Source organism: Gouania willdenowi, chromosome 7 (genome assembly GCF_900634775.1).
Source record: "Gouania willdenowi chromosome 7, fGouWil2.1, whole genome shotgun sequence".
Classification (NCBI taxonomy): Eukaryota; Metazoa; Chordata; class Actinopteri; order Blenniiformes; family Gobiesocidae; genus Gouania; species Gouania willdenowi.
The window spans coordinates 9,340,235-9,364,773 of NC_041050.1; the positions used below are offsets into that span (position 1 = coordinate 9,340,235).

At 36.6% G+C, this 24,539-nt stretch overlaps 3 protein-coding genes across 8 annotated transcripts in view; 1 reads left to right on the plus strand and 2 right to left on the minus strand.

Annotated features, from left to right (window-relative positions):
- anks1aa (ankyrin repeat and sterile alpha motif domain containing 1Aa) overlaps positions 1–11,335 on the minus strand; it is an 89,239-nt gene extending 77,904 nt beyond the window's left edge. Inside the window, exon 1 of the mRNA XM_028452115.1 lies at positions 10,758–11,335. Within this exon, the coding sequence (XP_028307916.1) occupies positions 10,758–10,927 (170 nt within the window). The 5' untranslated portion in view covers positions 10,928–11,335. The remainder of the gene's footprint in view (positions 1–10,757) is intronic.
- A 1,559-nt stretch (positions 11,336–12,894) lies between these two features.
- Positions 12,895–16,604, plus strand: taf11 (TAF11 RNA polymerase II, TATA box binding protein (TBP)-associated factor). Of its 2 annotated transcripts, none has more exons than XM_028451925.1 (6): positions 12,895–13,174; positions 13,251–13,487; positions 15,679–15,806; positions 15,907–15,994; positions 16,076–16,172; positions 16,263–16,604. In XM_028451925.1, exons 2-6 carry the CDS (start codon positions 13,278–13,280, stop codon positions 16,391–16,393), a joined length of 654 nt encoding a protein of 217 aa, XP_028307726.1. In that variant the 5' UTR covers positions 12,895–13,174; positions 13,251–13,277; the 3' UTR covers positions 16,394–16,604. The 2 variants fall into 2 exon arrangements, with proteins under 2 accessions (XP_028307726.1, XP_028307725.1); XM_028451924.1 differs by having other exon boundaries at positions 12,895–13,119.
- Positions 16,605–20,256: 3,652 nt separating this feature from the next.
- bltp3a (bridge-like lipid transfer protein family member 3A) overlaps positions 20,257–24,539 on the minus strand; it is a 37,467-nt gene continuing 33,184 nt past the window's right edge. For 3 of the 5 annotated variants that reach the window (XM_028453234.1, XM_028453235.1, XM_028453231.1), the window contains exons 17-21: positions 24,143–24,293; positions 23,493–23,758; positions 23,275–23,383; positions 23,086–23,171; positions 20,257–21,186 (exon numbers count right to left, since the gene is read on the minus strand). In XM_028453234.1, the coding sequence (XP_028309035.1) occupies positions 21,049–21,186; positions 23,086–23,171; positions 23,275–23,383; positions 23,493–23,758; positions 24,143–24,293 (750 nt within the window). In that variant the 3' untranslated portion in view covers positions 20,257–21,048. The remainder of the gene's footprint in view (positions 21,187–23,085; positions 23,172–23,274; positions 23,384–23,492; positions 23,759–24,142; positions 24,294–24,539) is intronic. The other 2 variants (XM_028453232.1, XM_028453236.1) reach the window with 2 other exon arrangements.

Consider the following 24,539-nt stretch of genomic DNA (forward strand, 5'->3'; position numbering starts at 1 on the left):
AAGTCCAGAGGTAATATGCGAAGTAAATTGAGGCATTTGTGTGGCACTGATAATATGTATATTTATATTAGGGCTGGGACTTTACCACAATAATTAATTACACAAAAATAACGCAGAAAATAAAAGGCAGTTGTTTTGCACTCCAAACAGCACGGAACTTTTCTCATTTCACAAGTTTCTGGTATACCCATAATACTGATGCACAGACTACGGGAGACGCAGAGGAGAAGTCGTTGCTTTCCTTTGTGGGTGTTAATTATAGTTTATACTGTAATAACACCGGATGGAAAACAAAAGCCCAGTAAGTTGTGTGCGAATTGTGCAATAAAGAGTTTCCCGATCAAACCACCTTAATGCTAAACGTGTAGCAGCTAGCACGGACACTCAGATAGATAATGCTAGCTGCAACATGCTCCGAGCAGGCAGTGTCGCTCCCACGCTCAAGATGACAGGATTCAGACACAAAATCAATAAGTCCATGATTGACATATGAACAAAGTCACTGAGTAAATGATTGTAGTGGACAGTCGACCACTCTCAGTGGTAGAGGATGTGGGCGGGGCTAGAAGCGGCGCTACAGACAGCATCGTCTGATACAACATATGAACTGAATGAAGATATGCAGAGAGACAATTTCAAACAACAATCAGTTCATCAGTTGGTCTGTTTATTTCATGCCACAGATATTGTTAGTGTTTTTGCAATCTTCAGTTTCCAAATGCTGTTTTTTATTTTAATACAATAAAATATAACAAATTTGTTTAACCTTTAGTGAATCCGCCCCTAAGGGTTTGTGTGGCTTAAACAGTTCATGACTACTTGCTGAAGTAAACCACTAAAGCATCAGCCACACACTGTTTTAGGTGTAGTAAAGGCCCCTAAGGTGAGCTCTTCTTCTCTGCTTCATTGTCTACTACAAAACCACAGAGTTGGTACTGTCACCCCCTGCGGGCACAGATCTTATTAACTGTTTCTATCCTCTTTCGGGAAACAAAAGAGGTTTACATCGACATCTTTAACTTTTCCTGATTATTTAGAGCAAAAGATAGCAGCGCAAATTGGCATTTTAACCGAAAAAGCTACTGAATGATCTAAAAAGCAGACTGAATGCTTCACTCCAATAGAAAACTATGGGATGTTTTCAGGCAAATGGGGCTGTGACATCATCAATCAGGTGATTTCAAGATGGCAGAACACAGGCTCAAGTGGTCACATTTTTAAAAGTCAATAAAACAAATGTGGTGCAAAATAATGTGTTTTGTTGAGGATGATCGATATGGGATTTTCAAAGGCCGATGCAGAAACCAATTTTTTTTTTAAATTTCAGCCGATGGCCGATATCTAAAGCCAATTTTGGAAGCCGATATACTTTTTTTTTTAAAAGCACATTGATTAGGAAAGACAACTGAAACACTCATATGATATATATTAAATATACCCATACACAACCAATTAAAATAAAAAATCCTTATCCTATTAAGGATATAAAAGGATATTTGATCAGGCACTATGATATTTTATCCTTATCCTTATATCCTATTGGCTTCTACCTCCCCCATTTATGTGCTATTATTATTACTATTTTTTTTTTTTTTGTATATTCATAGATCCGAATGGATGTTTTTGATGTTCTTTCTTTCTTCCTTTAGTGGCTACTCTAAAGTGCTAAATTATATATATATATATATATATATATATATATATATATATATATATATATATAAGTCCATACATCGGCCCAATATATTGGTCGACCTCTAGTGTTAGGCATTTGTTAAGTACATTTCAAAGGTTTTAGGGCCACATTTGTAAAAACAGAGGAGGATCCCTTTAACAGATCGGGTACAGATCACATGTGGGCAAAAAAAAAAAAAATAATCAGATTTGGGTTGCATTTGCTTGCAGTCTGAATGGTAGCCTGAGTGAAAAGGAAGTTGCATTTGTCGAATCCAGCTCCTTTGCACACATATGTGGAATTCATCACTACTGAAAGCCACTTTCCAATGAACCGTACACATAATGTTCAAATCTGAGTACCCCGAACTCAGAAACTCCAGGAATTCAAACGAGGAGGTGTTAGATTTCTCTGCCTACCAAGTAGCTTGAACCAACTGGGCGTTCCTTTCAGTTCAAAGTTCAACAAATGATGAAATGAAATGTTGCTGCCATGCTGCGTCACATTAGGAATGATTTGCTGCTCTTGCCGAGAGTGCGAAAGCTGTGATTGTTGCTGCTGTCACTCTGCACAAGCTGCCAGTGTTCATGGAGAAACTAGCGGAACCATGATGAACTGAGCCTGAACCCCTGCTGTGAGCCTGTCATCTGTACATTCTCCATCTCTGCAGAGCACCGTCACATACACATTCTGACCTTTTTTTGTCAAATCAGAAGCACGAAGACTGGAGAATGCTGATGAAAACCGACTGTGAGCTCGTTCTTATGCAGCAGAGACGTTCCTGGCTGACAACGCTCTGACAGCAACGGTCTTCTTTGGATGAGCCAAAAATTGCAGATGTAATGGGACGGATTGGTCCAGAATTGTGCTCGAGCCTCTTAAAATGCAAACCAAGCCTTCAAACAGAGTGAAATGCTTTTCTTTTTGCCAGAGTCCTCTGAGTATACGTTTGGATTAATCCCCAAAACTAAGAAATATTAGAATTGAATTGAAAGCCGTACATAATCGGCGGCTAAAGGACAGCTCAAATTGTGATAGTCCAACTTAAATAGCATATAAAAAGCTTTAAAACAGATCATTAAGCAAGTCACATGAATATGAAAAGCACAATATCAGAGGAACAAAGCTGTGAGCCTCTATAATAGCTCTCAGAGCGTCTGTCCAGGGCTCAAGGCATTTAACTTTTAATTTCCCCTCAGTGGGAAGCACTTTCCCCGTCAGGGACTCGTCCTACGTCCGGTCCAACTAAAGCAGCTGCTAGCGTTTGGACAACCTGGGCCAGGAAGCGCTGCATGGGGACTCAAGACTTCCTCTACACCTCTGGGACCAGAAGGAATCATTGCAATTAAAGTAAAAACTTAACAATGGAGTGGGAATATTATATGTAGCTGAAAGAGCGCTAGGCGATATATCAAGATTCGAGATATATAGAGTTTTCTGTTTTGGCAATTACAATATTGCCTATATCGATATATTGTGCATATATATTTATGTACCTTTAAAAAAAAAAAAAAAAATCATTCTTAGGAGTCGCTGCTTTCCAGGGTTTCTACAACTTCAGTAAAATTACATTCAAGACATTTTTAATGCCATTTGAAATTCAATTTAAGACCGACTTCACAGTTAACACAATTAAGGGGAAAAAAAAAATGCCACATCAATAGCATAAGGTTAGGGTCAATTTTTTCCCGGTGTATAGTGCAGACATGCAACTGGCGGCCAAAGTAAACACAAAAATACACAAAATGACAGTAAAATACACAAAAGAACAGACTAAAATAATCAAAATCACTCAAGACACACAAGATGATTACAAAAATAGCCAGATATCTATGAAACAACAAAAATACAAAGAAAAATATTTGTTGGACAGGCAATTTTATTTAAATTTACATTTCCCCATGTTGTTAAAAGTTGCAACAAGCATGACACGCATCTGCACAGAACCACAACACTGTTTTGTAGTTGGTTCCGCTGTCCTGATTAAGCAATGCTACGGTAAATTATATATATATATATATATATATATATATTTGGTTTTTTTTAAAACAAATGTTACCATTTATTTTAAAACGTGAGACTAATTACAATCATAAATTCATACTTATGTGTTCAAATATTAAGATTTATGAAACATTGAACCATGGCTTTCACTACTTAAAAACAGCGTGATAAGCACAGTTAAGATGGATTTCTGAGTGCCTTCTAACCGCTAACCTAACCGAACTTCCCCTAGAAGAATTCACTCTCACGTGCCGTCTCTTACAGTAGTCTGGTCTGTTCGTGGAAGAATTGTGCAAATTCGTTTGCGCATGAAATTTGGCATACTTGCAGTTTTTGACCAGCGAAATTCAAATCTGGTGGGAGCCGAAGTCAACCCTCAGTGGGGGTCACCATATTGGAAAGTTCAAAAAATGTGATGCCCATTTGACAGTAACCTTGACTGCATTCGCCATATTGGAAAATCCAAAATGGCCACCTGTGAATATTCAACATTGAACATTTACAACCAAAAATGTATTTATTTTACAACATAGAAAAGCCTGACATTCCAGATTAAGGTATCCTTAATTGATCAACCAAATGAACTGCTTGTTAATAAATGTGTGGCATTTTGCATCAGCAAACTTAACCCAGAATTGTCTTTCTGGTCAGACTTCATTTGAATTAAAATGATCGTGATTTTATATTATATTTATATATTATATTGCCATTTTGAGAAAAAATATCGAGATATGAGTTTTGGTCCATATCGTCCAGCCCTAAGTGGGATTATTATATGTAGCTGAAATAAACATGTTGGACAACTTTGTTACTCATACAAGTTCCAACGCTGATTCATCCAACTGTAACTGCTTCTGTGCTGCTATCAAGGTTTGACCCTGATCGGAACACTCAAGGAGCATCTCATTTTATTAGCATTAAAGAAGCACCGCGAAACAAATGTTTTGAGGCGCTGTTAAACACGCGGGGGGGTCAGCGTTATATCACCTGGTAACGACTCGGATGCTGCCTCCTAAGGAAAAGAGACATTCCGCAGAGCAGAAGCAATTCTTGGTTACAACAACACCGCATGTCCCGACACGCACCTCATTCCACAGCAAGAACGGCAAAGACCGCCACGAAAAACACAAACTCATGCAAAACAAAGCTTCAAACAAGAGTAATGAGTCGGATTAGATCATTTATCTGCACATCATGTGGTTCATAGACAACAAACAACTTATAAATAATAATAATACAATAATGGTCAAGTTGAAAGCTGAAAAAAAAAACCTATTAACTAAAGTGCTCTACACAGAATCAAAGGAATGAAATACCAAAAAATGAAAATGTGTTTTCCAACAAAATGTCTAATCATATGGAATCGGAGCAAGCTCGACTAACCATTTATTACATTACAGCAGTATAACCTAATGTTTGTACATGCAAACATTGTAATATGAAAATAAACATTCTCAGGTCCCAACTCTTGACAGAAATACTTTCTAACAATAATTAATGAACGGCATGCGGCCCCCGGGCTGCCGTCCATTGCCACATGAGGCCCTTGGTCTAATTTTGTGCAGCCCCCAAAGTAAGAAAAATGACTCCATAATAATACAAAAGTCTAGAATATACACAAAATAATTCATAAAACAGACAGAATTACACAAACTGACAATAAAAATACACAAATTAAAAAAAATAAAAAATAAACAAAACACCAAAAACACATTAAAAATACAGTAAAAAGAATACACATAAATTGTCCAAAACACACCAACTCCAAAAATATTAAGGGTTGACCAATATCTTTTTTTCTGGGCCTATATCGATTATTAATCATCAGGGAAACTAATAACCAATATTTAGAATTAGGGCTGTGCGATTTTGCCTAAAAAAAAAATCCGATTTTTTAAAGCAAAATTCACTTAAAAATGACTGCAGACATCAGATATATTGTCAAAAATGCAATTTGATTGCTGTGATTGTCCTCAAGAGTTAAAATGCATAAAACAATCTGTCATTCAACAATTTCAAGCTTTAACCGAGGTTTAAACAAAAGTACAACAGCTACTTCACAGTAGCTTAAATTTTCTGATTAAGAAATCAGATAACTACATATTTCATAACACATAACCTTACAACTAAAAACATAATCATCTCAGCATAGTGCGAATAAAAAAATTAAACATGCCTGTGGCACACATATAACCTACTCAAAGGGTAACAAATGTAATTAAGGAGGGGGCTGGCTCACATCGTGCTACGGTAAACCACACGGACAGAATGCAAAAAAGCCTGGAAAAAAACTGCGGTGCGAAGAAAAAAAAATTAAATTAAAAGTTTTTTTTTTTTTTTTAAATAGATTTTTTTCCAAACTCAAATTTGCAAAATAAAAATAGTTTTTTTCTACAAATTCTATAAATCGATTAATTTGCCTAGCCCTATCTAGAAGCTATATTAATTTGCAGTAAAATTTAAAATGTTCGTATCAAAATTTAGAATAACACACCTGGGACTACACTGAATACAGTATACTGTTTGTTTGTTTGTGTACAGTGATCTAAAACAGCCATTTGTTTTATCAGCTACCGGTGGAAAAAATGGCCAATATCAATTATTATAAAAACACCAAATTACGGCCGATATTGTCGGCCGATGTAATTATTGGTCGATCCTTAAAAAATATACAAGACGACAACAATAAAAGCCCACAAAAATGAACAAAAATATTCTTTATTTATGCTCAGATTGGTCATTATTCTGAATACTGTCATTAAAGTTGTCCATCCCTGGGTTAGAGTAAGTTATCCACCAGCAGCTTAAACCACAGTAATGATCCCTACTAATACCTTCAAACGTATTGACGTTCTGATTAGGCAAGGTTTAGTAAATCAAATATCACACATGCTCTTCCACCTCGTCAACACAATTTAAAGTCCCAGTGTCCAGGGGCAACATATTGACACTCTTTCTACTAATCCACAAGCACTCATCATCAGGGACACAGTGAGACCCTCCTCCGGGTCACAGACCTGTGAGGGAGGAATGGAGTCTAAAATGGATTTCTGATTAGAAAGCTTTACCGTAATTAAACTGAGTACACTGTGATGCATGGCTTTGAAGATACCACCCCCCACCACATCACCCCAAAAAAGGTAGAGAAAAGCTCCCAAAAGTTGGGTCGGGTTTGCCTGAGTCTTAACAATGGAAACACAGCAAACATGCTGCAGTAATTGTAGAGATTATATCTGGAGGACAAAATGAAACCCTGACCCACTTGGAGCCCAGTTCATCTTCTTATTTCTTATTACAAGCATTGGAAGAAAAGTTGTAACTAAAACAAAACAGTCATCAACATCCCCCGCCAGATTGGTTATCATTATAACTCACAAACTTTTCCTAAATGTCCTAAATCTAAGAACTTAGATGTATACATAATAAAATATTCTCACATCAGAATATAAATGACTAACTTTCCTAAACGGTTTCTAAGAAAAGCTGTCCCCTTTGAAGATACCTCGAACAGAGATAAAAAAAACGGAACATGGGCAATAACTCCAGAAAAAATAATTGCGCGTTTCTCATTTTCGAACTCCATCAAGGTATTGATACCCTGAAGCTACAAACCAACATTGGCTATCGTATCTTAAACTGTTTCTGTTCCCCTTCAACTCAAACGGACGGACGGACGGAGCTCAAACCTATACCCCTAGATAACAAGCATGTCAGACTGCCATGTGATAATTCTCAGTAGGATTTGATTCAATCACTCAAGTCACCAAAACAGAGCAGTGTGAAGGCTTGTAATAAGTGCTGTGACATGGATGGTAAGCACCTCTGCCAAGAATTTCATTTGTTTGTTTGTCTGTTAGAAAATTTACATCAGAAGTACTTCATGGATTTTTACCAAATTTTAACCAAAGGTAGATCTTACGTCATAAAAGATTCCATTACATTTTGAAAATGATCCGGATCAATATACTGATTTTGGATCAGCATCAAAAATGGAAAAAATCCATATCTGGCCCTTCTGAGCATTTGTTTTGGCCCACGGGAAAAAGTGAAAATGTATCATTTTACTTAATAATTCAGTTATAAATTGTACATTTTTCCCAAATCCTGCAATTCTTTTGCAAATTATTCCACAAAAATCTACCCAAAATAAATGAAAATTGGTCAAAAAAGGACAGTCAAGTATCTATCACTTATTGCTTAGATACTGTTGATGCCTTCCATGCTTTATGTCTAGTATATAATTGGATTGATTGATTGATTTTATTTAAGTGTCATGCACAAGCGTGCCCAGCCCACATGGGCTTATGAGACACCGACTCAACATAAGCAATAGAACCAATGGTTACAGGCCAGTTTCACAAACATCCTGCGCAAAACTTCTCAAACTGGATATAAAATTGTTTGTCTTCTTTCCCACGCTTTACAAATAAAACAAACAAAAGCAAAAGTCTCTTTTCTATAAAGCCACCTCATAATCTTCCCCTCAGGCATCTACTGACGGAGGTTTGTGCTCTCTGAGAGATCTTGTTTTAACATTAAGAAGAAAAGAGAAGATGAAGAGAAATCTAAGAAGCTACGCAAATGATGTTTAAACTGTGGCTACAGCAAGTTATAGAAAATAGGTGGACTTCTATGATGTTGTCTGAGTGTTTTCCTGAAGCTAGTCCTTCAAATTGGCTTCTCCAGCATCCATCGACAATGACTGGGACAAACATGTATAGAATACGGTTGTTTGGAAGTGATTGTTTGGCTCATAGCACAGACATCATGAGCTGAAGGCCAACTAGCCTCATAGTTAGCATGTTAATAACAGTGATAATAGCTCTGATTGTGCCGACCAATCTGTGGCAGTCACAACATCATGTTCACTAAGAAAGTAACCATCATCAGCCCGTCAGTTATTGGAAGAACCATACATACCGCCGACACTAATTCTCATCTGTGTGGACTCTGAACATGCCTGTTAGGTTAATGTGTACTTCTGCAATGTCCTTAGAAGTGTGTGTGTGTGTGTGTCAGTTTTACCAGCTGTAACACAGGATAAACAAGCATATAGGATGAATAAGTGAAAGAATGATAAAAGTCAAGGATCTATTCTTGGGAATCAAGTAGTGATAGGCCGATACATATTTAAATTTTTACATTTTTTTTACGTGTAAATTGAATCGATAATCATTAATAATTGAAAATCAGTTTGTAATCGAATCAAGACTTCAATCATTGGAATCAAATTGGAAAATTGTTCTGATTAACCAACCCTATTGTCCAATAGTTGCAAAGTTATTGGTTCGGTTCCTCTGCTTGAACCAAGAGCCAAAGTATCTTGGCCATGAACCTCCAAGTTGTTCTCAAAGGAGAGCAAGTAGTATGTACTGTATGCATGTATGTATTTTAAGAATATGCAATATATTACCGTTTACAATATATCATCAAAAACTTTCCCAAAGGTCAAAATGTCATCCCACGACAAACGATAACGTAGGTAAAGGCGTGCAGTGTTGGAAATTAGCGAGGGCCAGGAGCTATTTGTCCCTCAATTTAGCCAAGAATGCACCTGAAAAAAACCTTGTTCCCCAAGTTTTTTGTCAACAACGTATTATTCTCCAGAGCACTGTTCATGGGAGTTCCGCGTGTGCGTGTATTATAGTCTTTTTTTAATGTGTAAATGATATTACTAAAGCAGATTCTAGTGACGCTGTATTAATTTAAGGCCTTGGCTATTATTACAGAAAGTATCAATAGACTGCCAGTCTATTCATACGCAGTGCCCCTCATTGGCCAGTTTAGGTCACGTGATAGGTGCACCACATGACTTAAAGTTCCGTCAGTTTTATTTCAGCTCATATTTATTTTTAGTCAGGCACCCTAGACCCTAGGTTCCAAAAGTGGGGTACGCAAATTGTCATAGGATGTACATGAATGAAAATTTAAAACAATGACAACATTGGAAACTAGAATATAAATACAGCAGTTAACGTTAATGCTAGGTTAATGCTATTGCTAAGCTAATGCTAGGTTATTGTTTTTGCTAGGCTCATGCTAGGTAATGCTAATGCTATTGTTAGGCTAATACCAGGTCAATGTTAATGCTAGGCTAATTTTATTGCTATGTTAATGTTAGGTTAATGCTAGATAATGCTAATGCCAATACTAAGCTAATGCAGTGCGACGTGGGCCAGCACCTGCATCCTCACTTGCATTTTCTTCAGGAAATGCAAATATTCTAGTTATTATTATATATTAATCCTCAACAGAATAGGTGAAATTCATTGTAGGGCTACATTGTATACGACAATACATTATTATGTTTTTTAAGTGAAGGAGTATGGGGTACATGTCTTCAGGTTAAATGTCTGACGGGGTACGGGACTGTGAAAAGTTTGGGTATCACTGCCTTAGACCACTCAGCCATCAAACACAGGCACATTGCACCTATGTAGAAAAGGTCCGGATACCATACCGTATCAATAGACACTTCCTTAATTGAATTTGTGTTTGTAAGGAACATGTTTACACTTTAAGTTGGGAATTGTTTTTTTTTATTTTTTATCTTTAGATACTGAAATAATTACCAGAAATTATCGGGATATATTTTTTAGCCTATATCGCCCATCCCTTATGTATGTATGTATGTTTGTATTCACGCATGTAATCAGCTTTAAAAATGGGAATGATGGACATCATTAAAGTAGCCACTTTCTCCTGGTCATCAAAGTAGAAAAAAACACAGACGAGCTAAATGCAATAAAAAATGATCCCAATGTTGAAAAATGACAGTGTGTACAATAGGATTTCTCTCCACGTCCCCCAGTGAGTGTACTGGTCTAGACTGAGTGTAACCACTGAATAATACATGTGTGCCAGTTTTTTTAAGTCATCAGAGACTCAGTGGGTGCATGTTTCTATAGTTAACTTGTATAACTGGGCACATTATACAGTAGAGGAGGTGTCAGGGGCTTATTAAAAGGAGCTGTGGGCTAACAAAGAAGTGTGCCACACTGGATAGATTCACGTCCTGGTTCACCACTGTAACAAAGCCTGAGTAACTGGTGGAGTTCATCGTGTGTATGTTCTGTACCTGAGCAGACTGGAGAGCGGGTGGGAAGTACCGCTGTGGCCGCTGCTGTTGCCGCTGATCCCGGGTCCAGACGCGCCGCCCGCGGATTGTCTCTTCCCGGATAAAAGCTTCTCCACCGCGGCCAGGTTCCCAGTCCGAGCCGCTTCCAGGAGCTCCTGCTCCCTCCCCATAGCGGAAATAAAACACGGGAAAACAGATGAGTAGAATAGGGAAGACGGACAGGGCTCCGGGGAAAAGGGTCTGGGTGGAGGGATTTGAAAATTCCGACACAATTCCTGTTTTTTTTTTTAATCCGTTGTTCCTCAGAGCCGCTATCAGATGAAACCCCCGCTCCCACCGCACCGGTTCTCCCTGTTCCACGGTGCTAATGGGAGAAAAGTTTGCTTCTGCAGCTCGGCTCCAGCACCGAGCAAACTTCCTGACCAATCCCCCCTCCCTGCCCCCTCCAGCGTCGTCCGTCACTTCCTTGAAACGGGCCTTTCTTTCTTTCTGTCTTTCTCCCTCCATCCAATCCAAAGGCTTCAGAAGAACCGACCACAGCAGCACTAGAGGAGAGCACCGCCATCCAGCTGTTACACTGTTCACTGCAGCTGGATGGAGGAAACACAGGATATATGGATATAGACATAGGGCAATATTTTGGCGAAATAGAAAATTACACACACACACACACACACATATATATATATATATACTTACATACATACATACATACACACATATATAGACACACATATACATATATACACATACATATATATATACATATACATATATATATATATGAGAGAGAGAGAGAGCAGAATGATTTTTTACTTATTTTTGTTCTATGTCACCTGTTTTTAATATTTGTTAAATGTTTTTTGACTTGTTGTGGTTCTACCTCACCTTTGTTAATTTCAGTAAATGTTCCTTTTTTTTTAAAAAAAAAAAAAAAAAAAACCAAATGAGACTCGTATCATTTGTTATCATCATTGTATAATTTTTATGATGTAAATTGAGGGAGCAAAAGTAGTATCAGCTCAAGAAAATCTACAATCAGTATTGGTCATCGGCTAATGAAAAAAAAAAAAAAAAAAAAAAAAAAAACTCGATGTCGGCATTGGCCCTAAAAGATCCATATTGGTCTATCCCTACATATTAAGAGATTAAAAATACATTGTTGACATTTTGTGTATTTCTATTTTTATTATGTGTTTTTCTATTGTTATATGTATTTCTATTGTCATTTTCTATATTTTTTTTTATAGCAATTTCTATTAAAATACTAATTTTAGGAGTCGCTGCAATCGCTACTTGGAAGAACAGCATGAAAAGCACTGTTAGATGGATTTCAGTGTGCGTCCTAACCCCGGCCTTCCCTTTTTGTGTTTTTTTTTTTGTTTTGTTTTGTTTTTTTGTCATTTTGGATGTCTTTGAGTTGTTTTGTGTATTTTTTACACGCACAAGTTATTATTTTTTTCCAATCTTGAAGCACTGAGATATTATTTTAGCCTGTGTGGCTTTTTATATCAGCAAATTTAACCCTGAATTGTCTTTCTGGTAACTTAATTAAAATGATCGGGATTTATATTATATGTCGCCATTTTGAGAAAAAATATCAAAATATGAATTTTTCGCCCAGTCATATCGAGAGGGATAAAAACGTAAACAATGGCTCGTTCACTTGTTGATATTTCCCACCTAAGTTTGTAAGATTTACCTCGAAACCTGTTTTTATTGCAACAACACATCATCAGTAGGGTCAAACTAACCTGTTTCACGACGGTCTAACCATTATAACCAGATTCAGATTATTTTTTTATTAAGCTATTATTTTAATTACATTTGCAAATTTGAAGGAAATGCCCAAGATGCAAACGAACCAGGCCGATAAGTGAAACAGCTCTGATTGGTCACTGTTTAAGGAAAAACTGGAATTTTCAGCTCGTGTGCAGCAAATGTCGAGTTAGCTGCCTTGGAGACCGATACCGCGTTTCCAAAAATAAATAAATAAATAAATAAATAAATAAATAAATAAAAACTTTCAAGGAATCATTGCTCTAACAGTAAATAAATAAATAAATAAAGCTCTGCCAGTTTATCTCTTTTGACCATTCTAGTCACTCGCGAGAACTGAACGAGCGCGAGATTTCCGAGAGTGTGGTTGTACAAACCGGATCCGGAAATACAAATGCACCGTTAGCAAATAGCTAAGTTCAACGGTAACGTGAACTTAGCCATTTCCCGTCCCCGTTTCGGTACAACCATTGAGTTACAGTAATATAAGAGGTTATTATAATTAGGTTTTTTCAGATAAAGTAGTGGAGTGCTGTGATAGCAGGCGTTACATTTTTTTGGTTGTCGCTTAGCAACATTAAAGGTAAGCGCATGCAGCGTTTGCTATCCACAGGCTAATATTAAAGCATCATCAAATGGTATAAAAGTGAAACTCAATTTCCTACTTCACCGGGACTCCTTGTACTAGTATTAAAATATTTAATCTGTTTCCAGTATAAACGTTAAGGAGTGTAAGCCATCATGGCAGATCCAGCACGGATTAAAACTGAGGAAACACCACAGACGTCAACAGCTGCTGCTGGTTCTGGTTCTAGTGCTGGTGCCACTGCTGGTTCTGGTTCTGAGGTGGATCCCAAACCAGGGGAGAGTTCACGGCTCACAGTGAAACCTGAAGACGATGGCATTGGCAAAGAGTCGTCCACAGATCGGATCAAACCGGAACATAAACTTGTGAGTCATGCATCATCTGCAGTTCGTTCATTTTCTATTTACACTTGTTTTCTGAATTATTATTAATTTGTCTAATGTTGTTTTGTTTTTTTGACAGAAGGGAGTTTAGATTGAACTATGACTCTCCTTTTGTTTAAAAGTGTAGTTAAATACATTTGTAAAAAAAGCAGTCTATGTAAATTTATTTATTATTATTTTTTGTATATTTTTCTGCCACTTTGTGTATTTTGTTTGGAATTTAGTGTATTTATTTGTCATTTTTGTTGCTGTTTGTATTTTTGTAGTCATCTTGGGGGGTTTTGTAGTAATTTTCTTCTCATTTTGTGCGTTTTTCTGTTCTAATGTGTTTCTGGAGTAATTTTGTGTGTTTACTTAGGGGCTTACACACAATTAGACAATTTCCTTCTATATACTCAATACCTAACTGTAAATCACAGCAGGACTGATCGATATCAATAACTGCTCTTCAATTAATCAAACTTTATTAAAAGTGTCTAGAGATACGTTAAATGTAGCCATAGCCCCCGGGACTATAGATATATTTCCAGAGCTTTTCTACATAAGCCCAATGTGCCCCTGTCACCACCGTAGACTTAAGTGTATTACAGGATTTTACTAAAGTGATGACAAAAGGTAAAATGATTTAAAAAAAAAAAAAAAAGTTTTAGACTAATGCACACAGAAGTAATTTAAAAAGATGACAATAGTCAGATAAAAAAAAGCAGATAAGGGAATATCAATACTTAAAAAAAAGGAAAAAAAAGCTGAGTAAAATATTACTCATATGCCTGACTCCTTATTTATAAATTAATTCAAATGATACAACCACCCTCTAAAAACAGTCCTGTTCAAAGATCTCAATGGTCTCATCCTATCCTAAACTATATACTTGCTTAAAATCTAGTTGTTTAAACCAAGATCATACTACAATATGTTCTATGTTTAACATCGCTGTTTCGGCCAACCTTTGATTTCCATTTGTACGATTTAATTTTCATTGATTCCTGTGGAAATTTTCCAACTTTGAAAATTCATGGAATTTTGCAGCCTTATGGCGCGTTCACACGAAACACGTGAACATCGTCAGGTTTACATATACAATATATGGTGGATGCACTTCTAGGTGCTTCCTGAGGTCCCGCTGCATGTCCCACACCTCCTGTGCGGCACGTTTTGAAGCTTTCGCCGCGTGTTTTGAGATTTCAAGCTTTTGACATGCGTCCAGCAGCTTCAACACGGCAGACGCTAGAGTTTGGATTGTTGAACTTTTGGGACATATTGCGGTGCGTCGAACAATCATGAGCCTTCCCCAACCGTGACGTATTCAGAATAATGAAAAAAAAAAAAAAAAAACTCTTACCAGAGACAGATGGACAGGCGCTCTTCTGCTGGAATAGAAGAGCGCCTGTAGTCGGTGTCCTGGTAGGAGATGTGAGCGCTGATGCTGGTCAGCAGGTCGTCAAACTGAGACGGAAGTAGCACTGGTGAATCCAGAAATGGTGCAAAGCTAAAGCCAAGCTACTCTCTCAATAATGTAGAGCTGATCAACGGGAGTCGGAGGCAGCGTGTTCAGCAAGGAACTCCAAACTTTATTCTCCACTCAACCACACTTCTCTATAGCCCTCTGAGATCACAGTACACACACTGAGTCACACCAAAATACATCCGACCGGAAACACTGCCTTGTCAACACAATGTTCCCCACCATATCACAGTCACTGGGTGAATTATGAACGTAACTGATCGCCACAATATCATTCATTCTATGAACACCACCGGCAACAGAGAAGCCCCTCCCCTAAACGCGCTCTCTTCCCAACTTGTTTTGACGCGCGTCCAGAGCGTCTTTGACGCTGGTGACAAGCTTCTGAGTCACTGAGCACAAGCATCCAACTACAGGCGTGAGGCACGATTCTGTCACCCAAAACGCATTTGGTGTGAACGAAGCATAAGTTCCTTGAGCTTCTGCCTACTCTTTTAGAGCACTTTGTCCTTTGTTATGTATTGTACATAAAATCTGTTTTTTATGTTGCTCAAATAAATAAACAATATGATGTGTAAGTGAAAGTAATGCTAAGTGTGTTTTTTAAGTCCTTGCATTGCTACATTTGGTTCACAAAAAGGCTCTGGCAGTTTGTGGGAATTCTGAATAGTTTTTTTTTTTTTTTTTTTTTTTTTTTAATCTGTGAAGGAAATGTCAGCAGGTGATGAGGAAGAAGGAACTTCAGGCCAGCCTGCCTCTAAACGACTCAAGGTGGAACCAGAGAAGAAGAAGGAGAAACGCCACAAGGTTGATGAGGACGAAATACAGAAGATGCAGTAAGAATGTGTTTTTTTCTTTATAATCACAATACATTTTTTAATTTCAAGTAAACAATACTTGGCTGTAATCTCACACTTGTTCTGCTTGTTCTCTCAGGGTTTTGGTTTCATCATTTTCAGAGGAGCAACTGAATCGCTATGAGATGTACAGACGTTCTGCTTTCCCTAAAGCTGCCATTAAAAGAGTAAGATGTTTGCAAAAATGTAAAAAGCCTCAATGAAACAGTCAATGACATTAGAATCATCTTCTTTGTTTGGTAATCTAGCTGATCCAGTCCATTACTGGATCCTCTGTGTCCCAGAACGTGGTGATCGCCATGTCTGGCATTGCCAAAGTGTTTGCTGGGGAAATAGTTGAAGAAGGTGAGTGAGTTCTATTCTGGGAAAGTATGTTTTTTTTTTTTTTTTTACATTGTCTTTACATGTTTATTTTTGTTTTTCAATCTTTTGCAGCTTTGGATGTTTGTGAGAAGTGGGGAGACACGCCTCCACTTCAGCCCAAACACATGAGGGAAGCAGTGAGGAGACTGAAGAGTCGGGATCAGATTCCCAACACCAAACACAAAAAGATTGTCTTCCACTGAGGACATGGGATCAACTTCCAACTGAATCACTGGCGTTTTCACTGATCATTGCCTAGAATTACTACTCAGTATAAAGACCGTTGCCCCTTGTTTGTCACATTTAAACTACTCATCACTTTTCAGTTTAAAAAATCTTGTATAATTTTGTATTCTGGTTTTGCTTATAAGAGGTTTGTACTTGAAACGTAAATAAATGACAAGTTGTTTTGTACATTGTGATGGTTTTATAATTAATTTACAGTTTTGCTTGAAAGCTCTGTTAAAAACAGTTTTATTCCAAAGTTATGTTTTCCTCAGTCCCATCATTATCTTTGAAATGTCATTTGATGTTTTACAGACAAACTAAAAGTAGAAATATAATTTTTAATGTTTAAAGACATTTTGATTGACTTTGTGTGAAATTACAGGTGATGGACAGAAAAGCTAGATAAAATAGTCATAATGCCCACGTTGACGCCACACATTTGAGCAGACATGCCCAACTGGTGGCCCGGGGACCACATGCGGCCCTCTGTCTAATTTTATGCCGTCCCCAAAGTAAACGTATAAAATGACAGAAGAATACACAAAATGAAAACATGAATACAGTAAGACAAGAACACAGAACATATTACAAAAACACACAACAGTAATACACAAAGTGACAACAAAAACAAATAAATGACTTCGCAAACCCACAGTACTAATGAACAAGCAAAACGACAACAAAAAACAAACAGATTACAGGAAAAATACAGAAATGGACAAAATTCCTCATAATGAGCCTGACAAACATACACAGAACGACAGAAAAACACTCAAAATTATGATAAAAACCTTTTGTTTCCTGTGTTTACACTTACATTGGTCATTATTCTAAATGCTGACATGAATGTTGATAATGTGGCCGTTCGGTCAAACAAACACATTTTTGTGGCCCCCGCTGTGATAGATGTTGCCTCTGCTGTTTAAAGTGTGAATGATCATACCACCTTTAAAACTATTCAAATATCCTTTTCCTGATTGACTATTCACACATACGCTGTCACATGTTCTTCCAACCTGTCAAAAACAAGAAATCGGCAGTTTTACAAAATGCAGTAGTTTCTCCATTTAAAATCAGACAAAAAACATACATCTGTCATTTGATTTATTTATTTATTTTCCACCTAAAATATTTACTACACATTAGCTGTGGTTCACAGAACCATCTGTTAGATTTAATAAAGTGAAGTTCTTTTTTTTAAAAAACAAAAAACAAAACACATGACAAAATACTGTTCAGAGTGTCTCAACATTTGCATCACTTAAGTCACAACCTGTCTTAGTCTATTTTCTTTAAAAAAGAAGAGAAAAAAAAAAGTGCAAATTCCAGTGAAATTAACCCACGAGTGCAATTAATCTACGAGTCAAAAATCCAAATACTCACGTCCGTTCTCATGCATGGCACGCTGGGTAAAAGTTATCAGTCGGCTCAAGTGAGCAAAGAAGCTTCACAGCTGATTTCCATCAGCAATAATTAATTACCTTGTCGTCCATTGATACCGAGGAGTAGAAAAACCACACAAATGTACAGTTACATGTTGCATTCAGTGCAGCGCGTACATCTGTGTACCACCACAAACCCTTGTGTACAACGGTCATGCGATATCAATTGAATTAAAAAACGGGGTAGGAGAAATGTCACTTCTATAGATAATGTTTAGTTACAATGCATGAATAGCAAGAGTTCAGAAAAAAAAAAAAATCACAAAAATGTTGCAGTTGCTTTTTTTCTCCACGTTTGTGGTTGATCCACATTTCTATTGCTTTTTTTTTTACATTCCTCTTAACAGAATGCAAATCTGCTACAAATATATCAAGTTTTTGAGAGGGAACCACCACCAGAAGTCACTGATGCATTGTTTACAATGGAAGGGAAAGATAAAAAAAAAAAAAAAAAAAACTTTGTAGATTTAACCACATTAAATCAGAAAAGTGTCTGAACCACACAAAGATATAGCAATAATACTTGTAACTGTAACAGACGGTTTAACAACGAGCTGGATCGTGTCTGAACAAATCCATCTTTGTTTGAACCTGCATAAAATCCATATTAGCGTGGGTCGCTAATTTTACATCAAAAAAACATCTGAAAAGTGTTGTTTTTTATGACCATACATTAAACTTGTCTGTACTGTAACTTTGCTTTTTGATTTGATATGTACGGTGGCCGTAAAAGCTCACAACGCAACACACTATTCTGTTTTATTTGTAAAGTGTCCTTGGGTTGCCTAAAAGGCGCTTTTAAATAACATTTATTATTATTATATTTATTTCTTGTGTCTTGTGTAGAGTTGAGGTAGGGCTGGGCAAAAAAATACATATATTGAATTTTTAGATTAAAATAATTATTTTGCAAATTTGAGTTAAAACAAAAAAAATTTCAATTGTTTTTAAATTTAATTTAATAAAATTTTTTCCCCACCACAGTTTTTTTTTGTTGACTTTTCGCTTTTCATCATTGTACGTTACCGTAGCGCGATGTGAGTTTATAGTTTTTTTATTGTAATGTTATAAAATATGTAGTTATCTGATTTCTTAATCAGAAAATTTAAGCTACTGTGAAGTTTCTGTTGCACTTTTGCTTAAATCTGGGTTAAAGCTTGAAATTGTTGAATGACGGAATCGTTTACTTTTGATTTTGGGATTGTTCTATGGATTTTAACTCTTGAGGACAATCAGGGCAATAAAGTTGCACTGCAGTCATTTTTAAGTGCATAAAAAAAAAAAAAAAAACAAAAATCAAATTTAAAAAAAAAAAAAAATCTAAAAATTGTTTTTTTCTTGGCAAAAATCGCCCAGCCCGAGCCACAACGCAACACAAAACGAAAGCAGTCCAGTAAAAAACCACAATGAAGAGTGACGTTATTCTTGGCGCCCGATCCTTTCACGGTGTCACGGTCTGAGTTTACCTTGTGCTGAGATCGATTATGAACTTGTGCTCTACCGGAAAATTAATTTATGCTACTTCCGCTTAGCCTTTTCCTACTTCCACCGTGCTGTGATTAAAAATTTAATTTCAAAGCTAATGTTATTTGACGAGTGCTGAATGGCTCCTTTTCTTGGGGAAAAACTGCTCAATATACGAGGCAGGAGAAATAGGTTTTATAATGTATTCTATGCAGTTTTTTTAAATTATTACTTGTATTCTGTTTGGATAAAAATAAAGCACATGTTGGAAAAAACATGATTATAATAAAACTCCATACGAAAAGAAATACATTTATTTTCCAAAAAAACATGATTATAATATACATTGCAGTAAATAACAGTGAACCTAATGTAACTAAACTTTTAGGAGAATCTCAGCACGGAGGGAAACTCAGACCGTGACACTGAGCCTGATCCTTTACGTCACTCTTCTTCGTGGATTTTTACCAGATTGCTTTTATGTTGAGTTGCGTTTTGGCGTTCGTCATGCTGTGATGTGGAATTTTCATTTGTGTGCACTTTTGTTTTGTGTTGTAGATACCGTAAATACTGTATGTCTATTACAAAACACCACATCCAAATGGAAATAAATTAAATTAAATATAACAATTGACAGAAAAACTTTAAAGTCAAATGGACATAATAAACATGAAAAGGAGGTAATATTTCCATCTTTGTTTCCTGGCAAAGCTACAAAATGTGTTTGGAGGTGAACCAGGAGATCGTGTACAATCTGTCACAACTCAGAAAGAGATGAAACAGCAGATATTCACTCAATATTGTTGTTTCACAGTTCAAAAGAAGCAGAAATCTAGTTTATGAACACTAGAAAATGGTGCAACTTGCTCTTTAGGAACTTAATCGTATATAACAAGAAGCATGGGTGTCCATTACTAACTTTTTTTTTTTTTAAAACAAAGTGCAAAGTTTTATGGACTTTATCTACACGGTTTCTTTCTACTAGTCACACTACTTTCAACAACTAACACCAATGCCTCTCTTTTTAAACAGCCACAAAGGATCTACAGTATGTACCTTAGAGTAATTGGAGTTGTGCTACATCGATGAGTACACTTCACGTCGCATGCTTCACACGCATTAGTGGCGAGGTTGGACGTGCACAGTGCACGTGTGTGAATATAAAGAAACCCTCCTGTGCGTGTGTGTGTGTGTGTGTGTACGTTTTACTCATATTAGTCACATGGAGTGATATAAACCTTAAGTTGCAATGAACACTGAAACCAACCATGAAATGGATTGCCATGATATATTTAGTACTTCACTAATATATAAATAGTTTATAAAAGAAGTGTTTTACTCAAAGTACCTGGAGTTTATTTCACTTCGTTTCCTGTTGAGATTTTTTCTGTGAATGTTATTTAAAGCGTACAGATGAGAACAAAATGGCTTAAGTCTTTAAAAAAAAGAAAAAAAGTTCCTACTCTTTTGTTAAGTTACCATCGTAAAATGTATTTTTTAGTAGCAGTTTATGCCATAAACATAACAAATCACAATAAACTTGTAAATAAGATTAACAAAGGAGCAGGAAATGAACAATAATGACTTAATAATCATTAAAAAGGAAATAGTTCTCAGAGGGGGGAATAAAAGACTGAAAAGGAGGGCTAATGATTTTGTCCTCAACTGTGGCGTGTGTGTAAGATTTAAATTCTTTTCAATAAATCTGTGTGGTTTGTTGACCTTCAGTCAGACACATGTTCATGTTCCAGTCCAAACATAGGGTCGTACTTCCTGACCTCCAGTAGTAGACGTTCTCTCTCTGTGAGGGCCTGAGTGAGGGCGGCCTGGGTGTCACTCAGCTGTGACTCTAGGGTTCGTCTCTGAAACACAGGTACAGTGTGTTCACTGGTTAGCTCCAGATAATATACAACATTATATACATAGCATGTGTGCAATAAATTACTAAGTAATGGTAATAATAACTGAGGAAGAAACTCAGAAATGGATATAATTACATTAAATTAACAATATTAAACAATTGAAACTATTAATTTTAATACATAAACCATGATTATACAACACAACCATTAATGTGAATGTCAGATATCATTCATGTTGAAATCAGATAACGACATATTCTATAACATATAACTTTACAATTAAAAAAATTAACAAACTCTTCCCTTAGCATCTCAGCATAGTGTGAATAAAAAATGAAACATGCCTGTGACACACATCGCCTACTCAAAGGCAACAAATGTAAACAAAGAGAAGGCTGGCTCACATTGCACTAAGGTAACCCACAAGGACGGAACGCAAAAAAGTCCAAAAAAACTGTGGTGTGAAAAAAATACGAAATAAATTAATAAATAAATGAAAAAAATAAAATAAAATATATATATATATACACATTTTTTTTTTTTTTTTTAAACTAAAATTTGCAAAAGAAAAATGTTTTTTTATCTACAAATTTGATTCATTGATTAAATATTTGTTTGCCCAGCCCTACCTCAACTTGACACAATAAATAAATATAATAATAATAATACTAATAAATGTTATTTAAAAGCACCTTTCAGGCCACCCAAGGACACTTTACAAAAGAAACAGAAAAACAGAATAATAAAAAAAAAACAGCGCAATATAAATATGGGTAATTACCAAATTCTGATTGATCCCATTTATTTTCATCTTTTTCTTTTAAAACTGTTTAAACACACAATTTTTACAGCCCTATTTTATGTTCCTCTATTGGAGAGAACAAACATGTTGCTATCTTTACATACATTTCTTGTGTTTCCTCTCTAAACAAAGACAGTGATTCGAGTGACTCCATTTTTGTTCTAGTTTGTTCCTGCTATTCCCAGTGATATCACCTCACTACATGAGACATTCCATTTGGACTGGATTTGGAACTTTCCGTGTAAAACCCAAAATAAACATCCGTCGTTGTTTTGCCTTAACTTTCAGTTTGTGGAAATCTACTTTGAAATATACTTTGATCTCCTGACATGTTTTGACTGCCAACTGTCAGTCTTCCTCAGAGGCAGGTAGGTAATGGTAATGGTAGGTAATATTAAGTTATGAGTGGCTTTCAAAATGAAGCTATATAAGAACACATTCTCCTCTCTTTTAACTAATTTTAATCAATAAAATAAATATACCACATTCATTTTCATCTTTTCCTTTTAAAACTGTTTAAAAACACAATTTTTACAGCACTAATCTAAGTGCCTCTGTCTTTACATTTATTTCTTGTGATTCATCTCTAAACGAGGAGGACGTTGATTTGCTTGAATCAATTTGTGTTTGAGTTTGTTCCCATTATTTGCATTGAAAGTTGAAAGTTTTTGGAGCAAACAAGAAATCTCAGTAAGAATGAAGTAAAAACACTTCTATGCATCCATCAACGAGACTCTACATCCCACAATGCAATGCACAGAACTTTTCCGTCAATCTTTACAGTCGAGATCGAAACAAACTTTCAAGCGGCAAATTCAACCTTTTACATCTTTTGTATAAAACTGTCAGTCTTCCTCAGAGGCATCTGACTGACAGTTGGCATGTCCGGGATCAAAGTAAATTTCCTGAAAAAAGTTGTCTGAATAAATAATACCATAACACATTATTTCAAAAAAGAAGACAAAATGAACTTGCTTGAATTTGTACATCTTTTTTCAAGCAAATGATGTTCGGTTTATTCACCTATGAGTCCTACACTAGCTCTTTATCTGATAAAAAAAAAAATATGTTCCACTGGGCCACTTCATTTTTCATACCTCATGGTGCTGATGGGCGGAGCCATTTAGTCTTTCTGAGTGAACTACAGAATGAGCAGCTGAAGCTTTGAGGTCTGCACCTTCTGCTGTGATCAGAAAACAATCAATGCTGATTTCCTTTGGTTCAACACTTAATAAAGGTGTGTCATCTCATTGTCATTCATCTTGGTAAAAGTATATTTCAGGTACCTTTAACCCTCATGATACCGTCGTCTCCACGCTCCAGGATTAGCTGATCTACAATGAACGTAGCAGGGACAGGCTGAGGGGCTGTTGGGTAGATTCGAGGATTGTCATCCTACAAAAACAACAAAAATACCAACAGAGTAAAGTAATTAAGACGTAACAGATCAGTATACTAAGCACACAGTGCTGAAGCAGACAATGATGCACAAGTGAACAATCACCTTCATAGTGATTGTGACATTGCTCATGTGTAACTTCAGAGGTTGTCCATCGACGCTGAATTCGTCTTCCAGAAACGGGCCGATGTTGGCCACTGTTGAGGCCAGGAGCTGAGCCCTGCAGTCCTGCAGCCTCACATCCAGGTATCCCACAGACTCGTTGAGAGCAGAACGTGCAGCTGCTGATGGTCCGCTTTCAGCACGGACACACAGAACTGGAGAAGCTCTGCCGGCACTTCCTTCCACCTTCTGCACTGCTTCGGCTGGAGCTGCAGAAAAACAGAAAAGACATTGATGGCACACTTAGCTTTTGTTTATTTAAAATCTATAACCAAACCTCAATTCGATATTTTGCACATTACACTACATATTTCTGGCACTGGAATACAAACGTTTGATAAGGAATCAAAAATTAGTCACACAAAAACAATACCAGTACATCCCTTGGTTTCAATGTCAATAGTTAAATTATAATAACAATTCACATTACACATTACTATGTATAATTTGTAACTATGATCTATGGTAACTTGTCTGTGTATTGTACTATGTTACTTTGTGTTGTATGTCAGAAAAATAAAACAAAGTACTATAAAATTCCTTTCATTAGGAATTTTGCAATCATTGTTTTCGCCAACAATGAGAGCATTTACCTTGAATCACACCAGCCAGCACGTCCGACAGCCTGACGTTACCCATCTGCACTGGAACGAGATTCTGTGCCATTAAAGCCACAGCTTGGTCCTCTCCCTTCACTTCCAGTGTACACGATGCTCCAGTCAGGACCAGTAACAACACTGACGACTGTGAGACATCACACGCCACGATTAAATACTTCTACTGTACACAGAGATGGGCAACTTCTATCACAGCGAGGGGCCACATTATCAACATTCATGTCACAATTTAGAATAATGACCAATCCGAGCACTAATACAGGAACGAACAAAGAATTGTTTGCTTGGTTTATTTTCTAGTCATTTTTGTGCATTCTTGTTGTGGTTTTGTATATTTTTGGAGTAATTTTGACATTTTGACATTTTTTTTTGT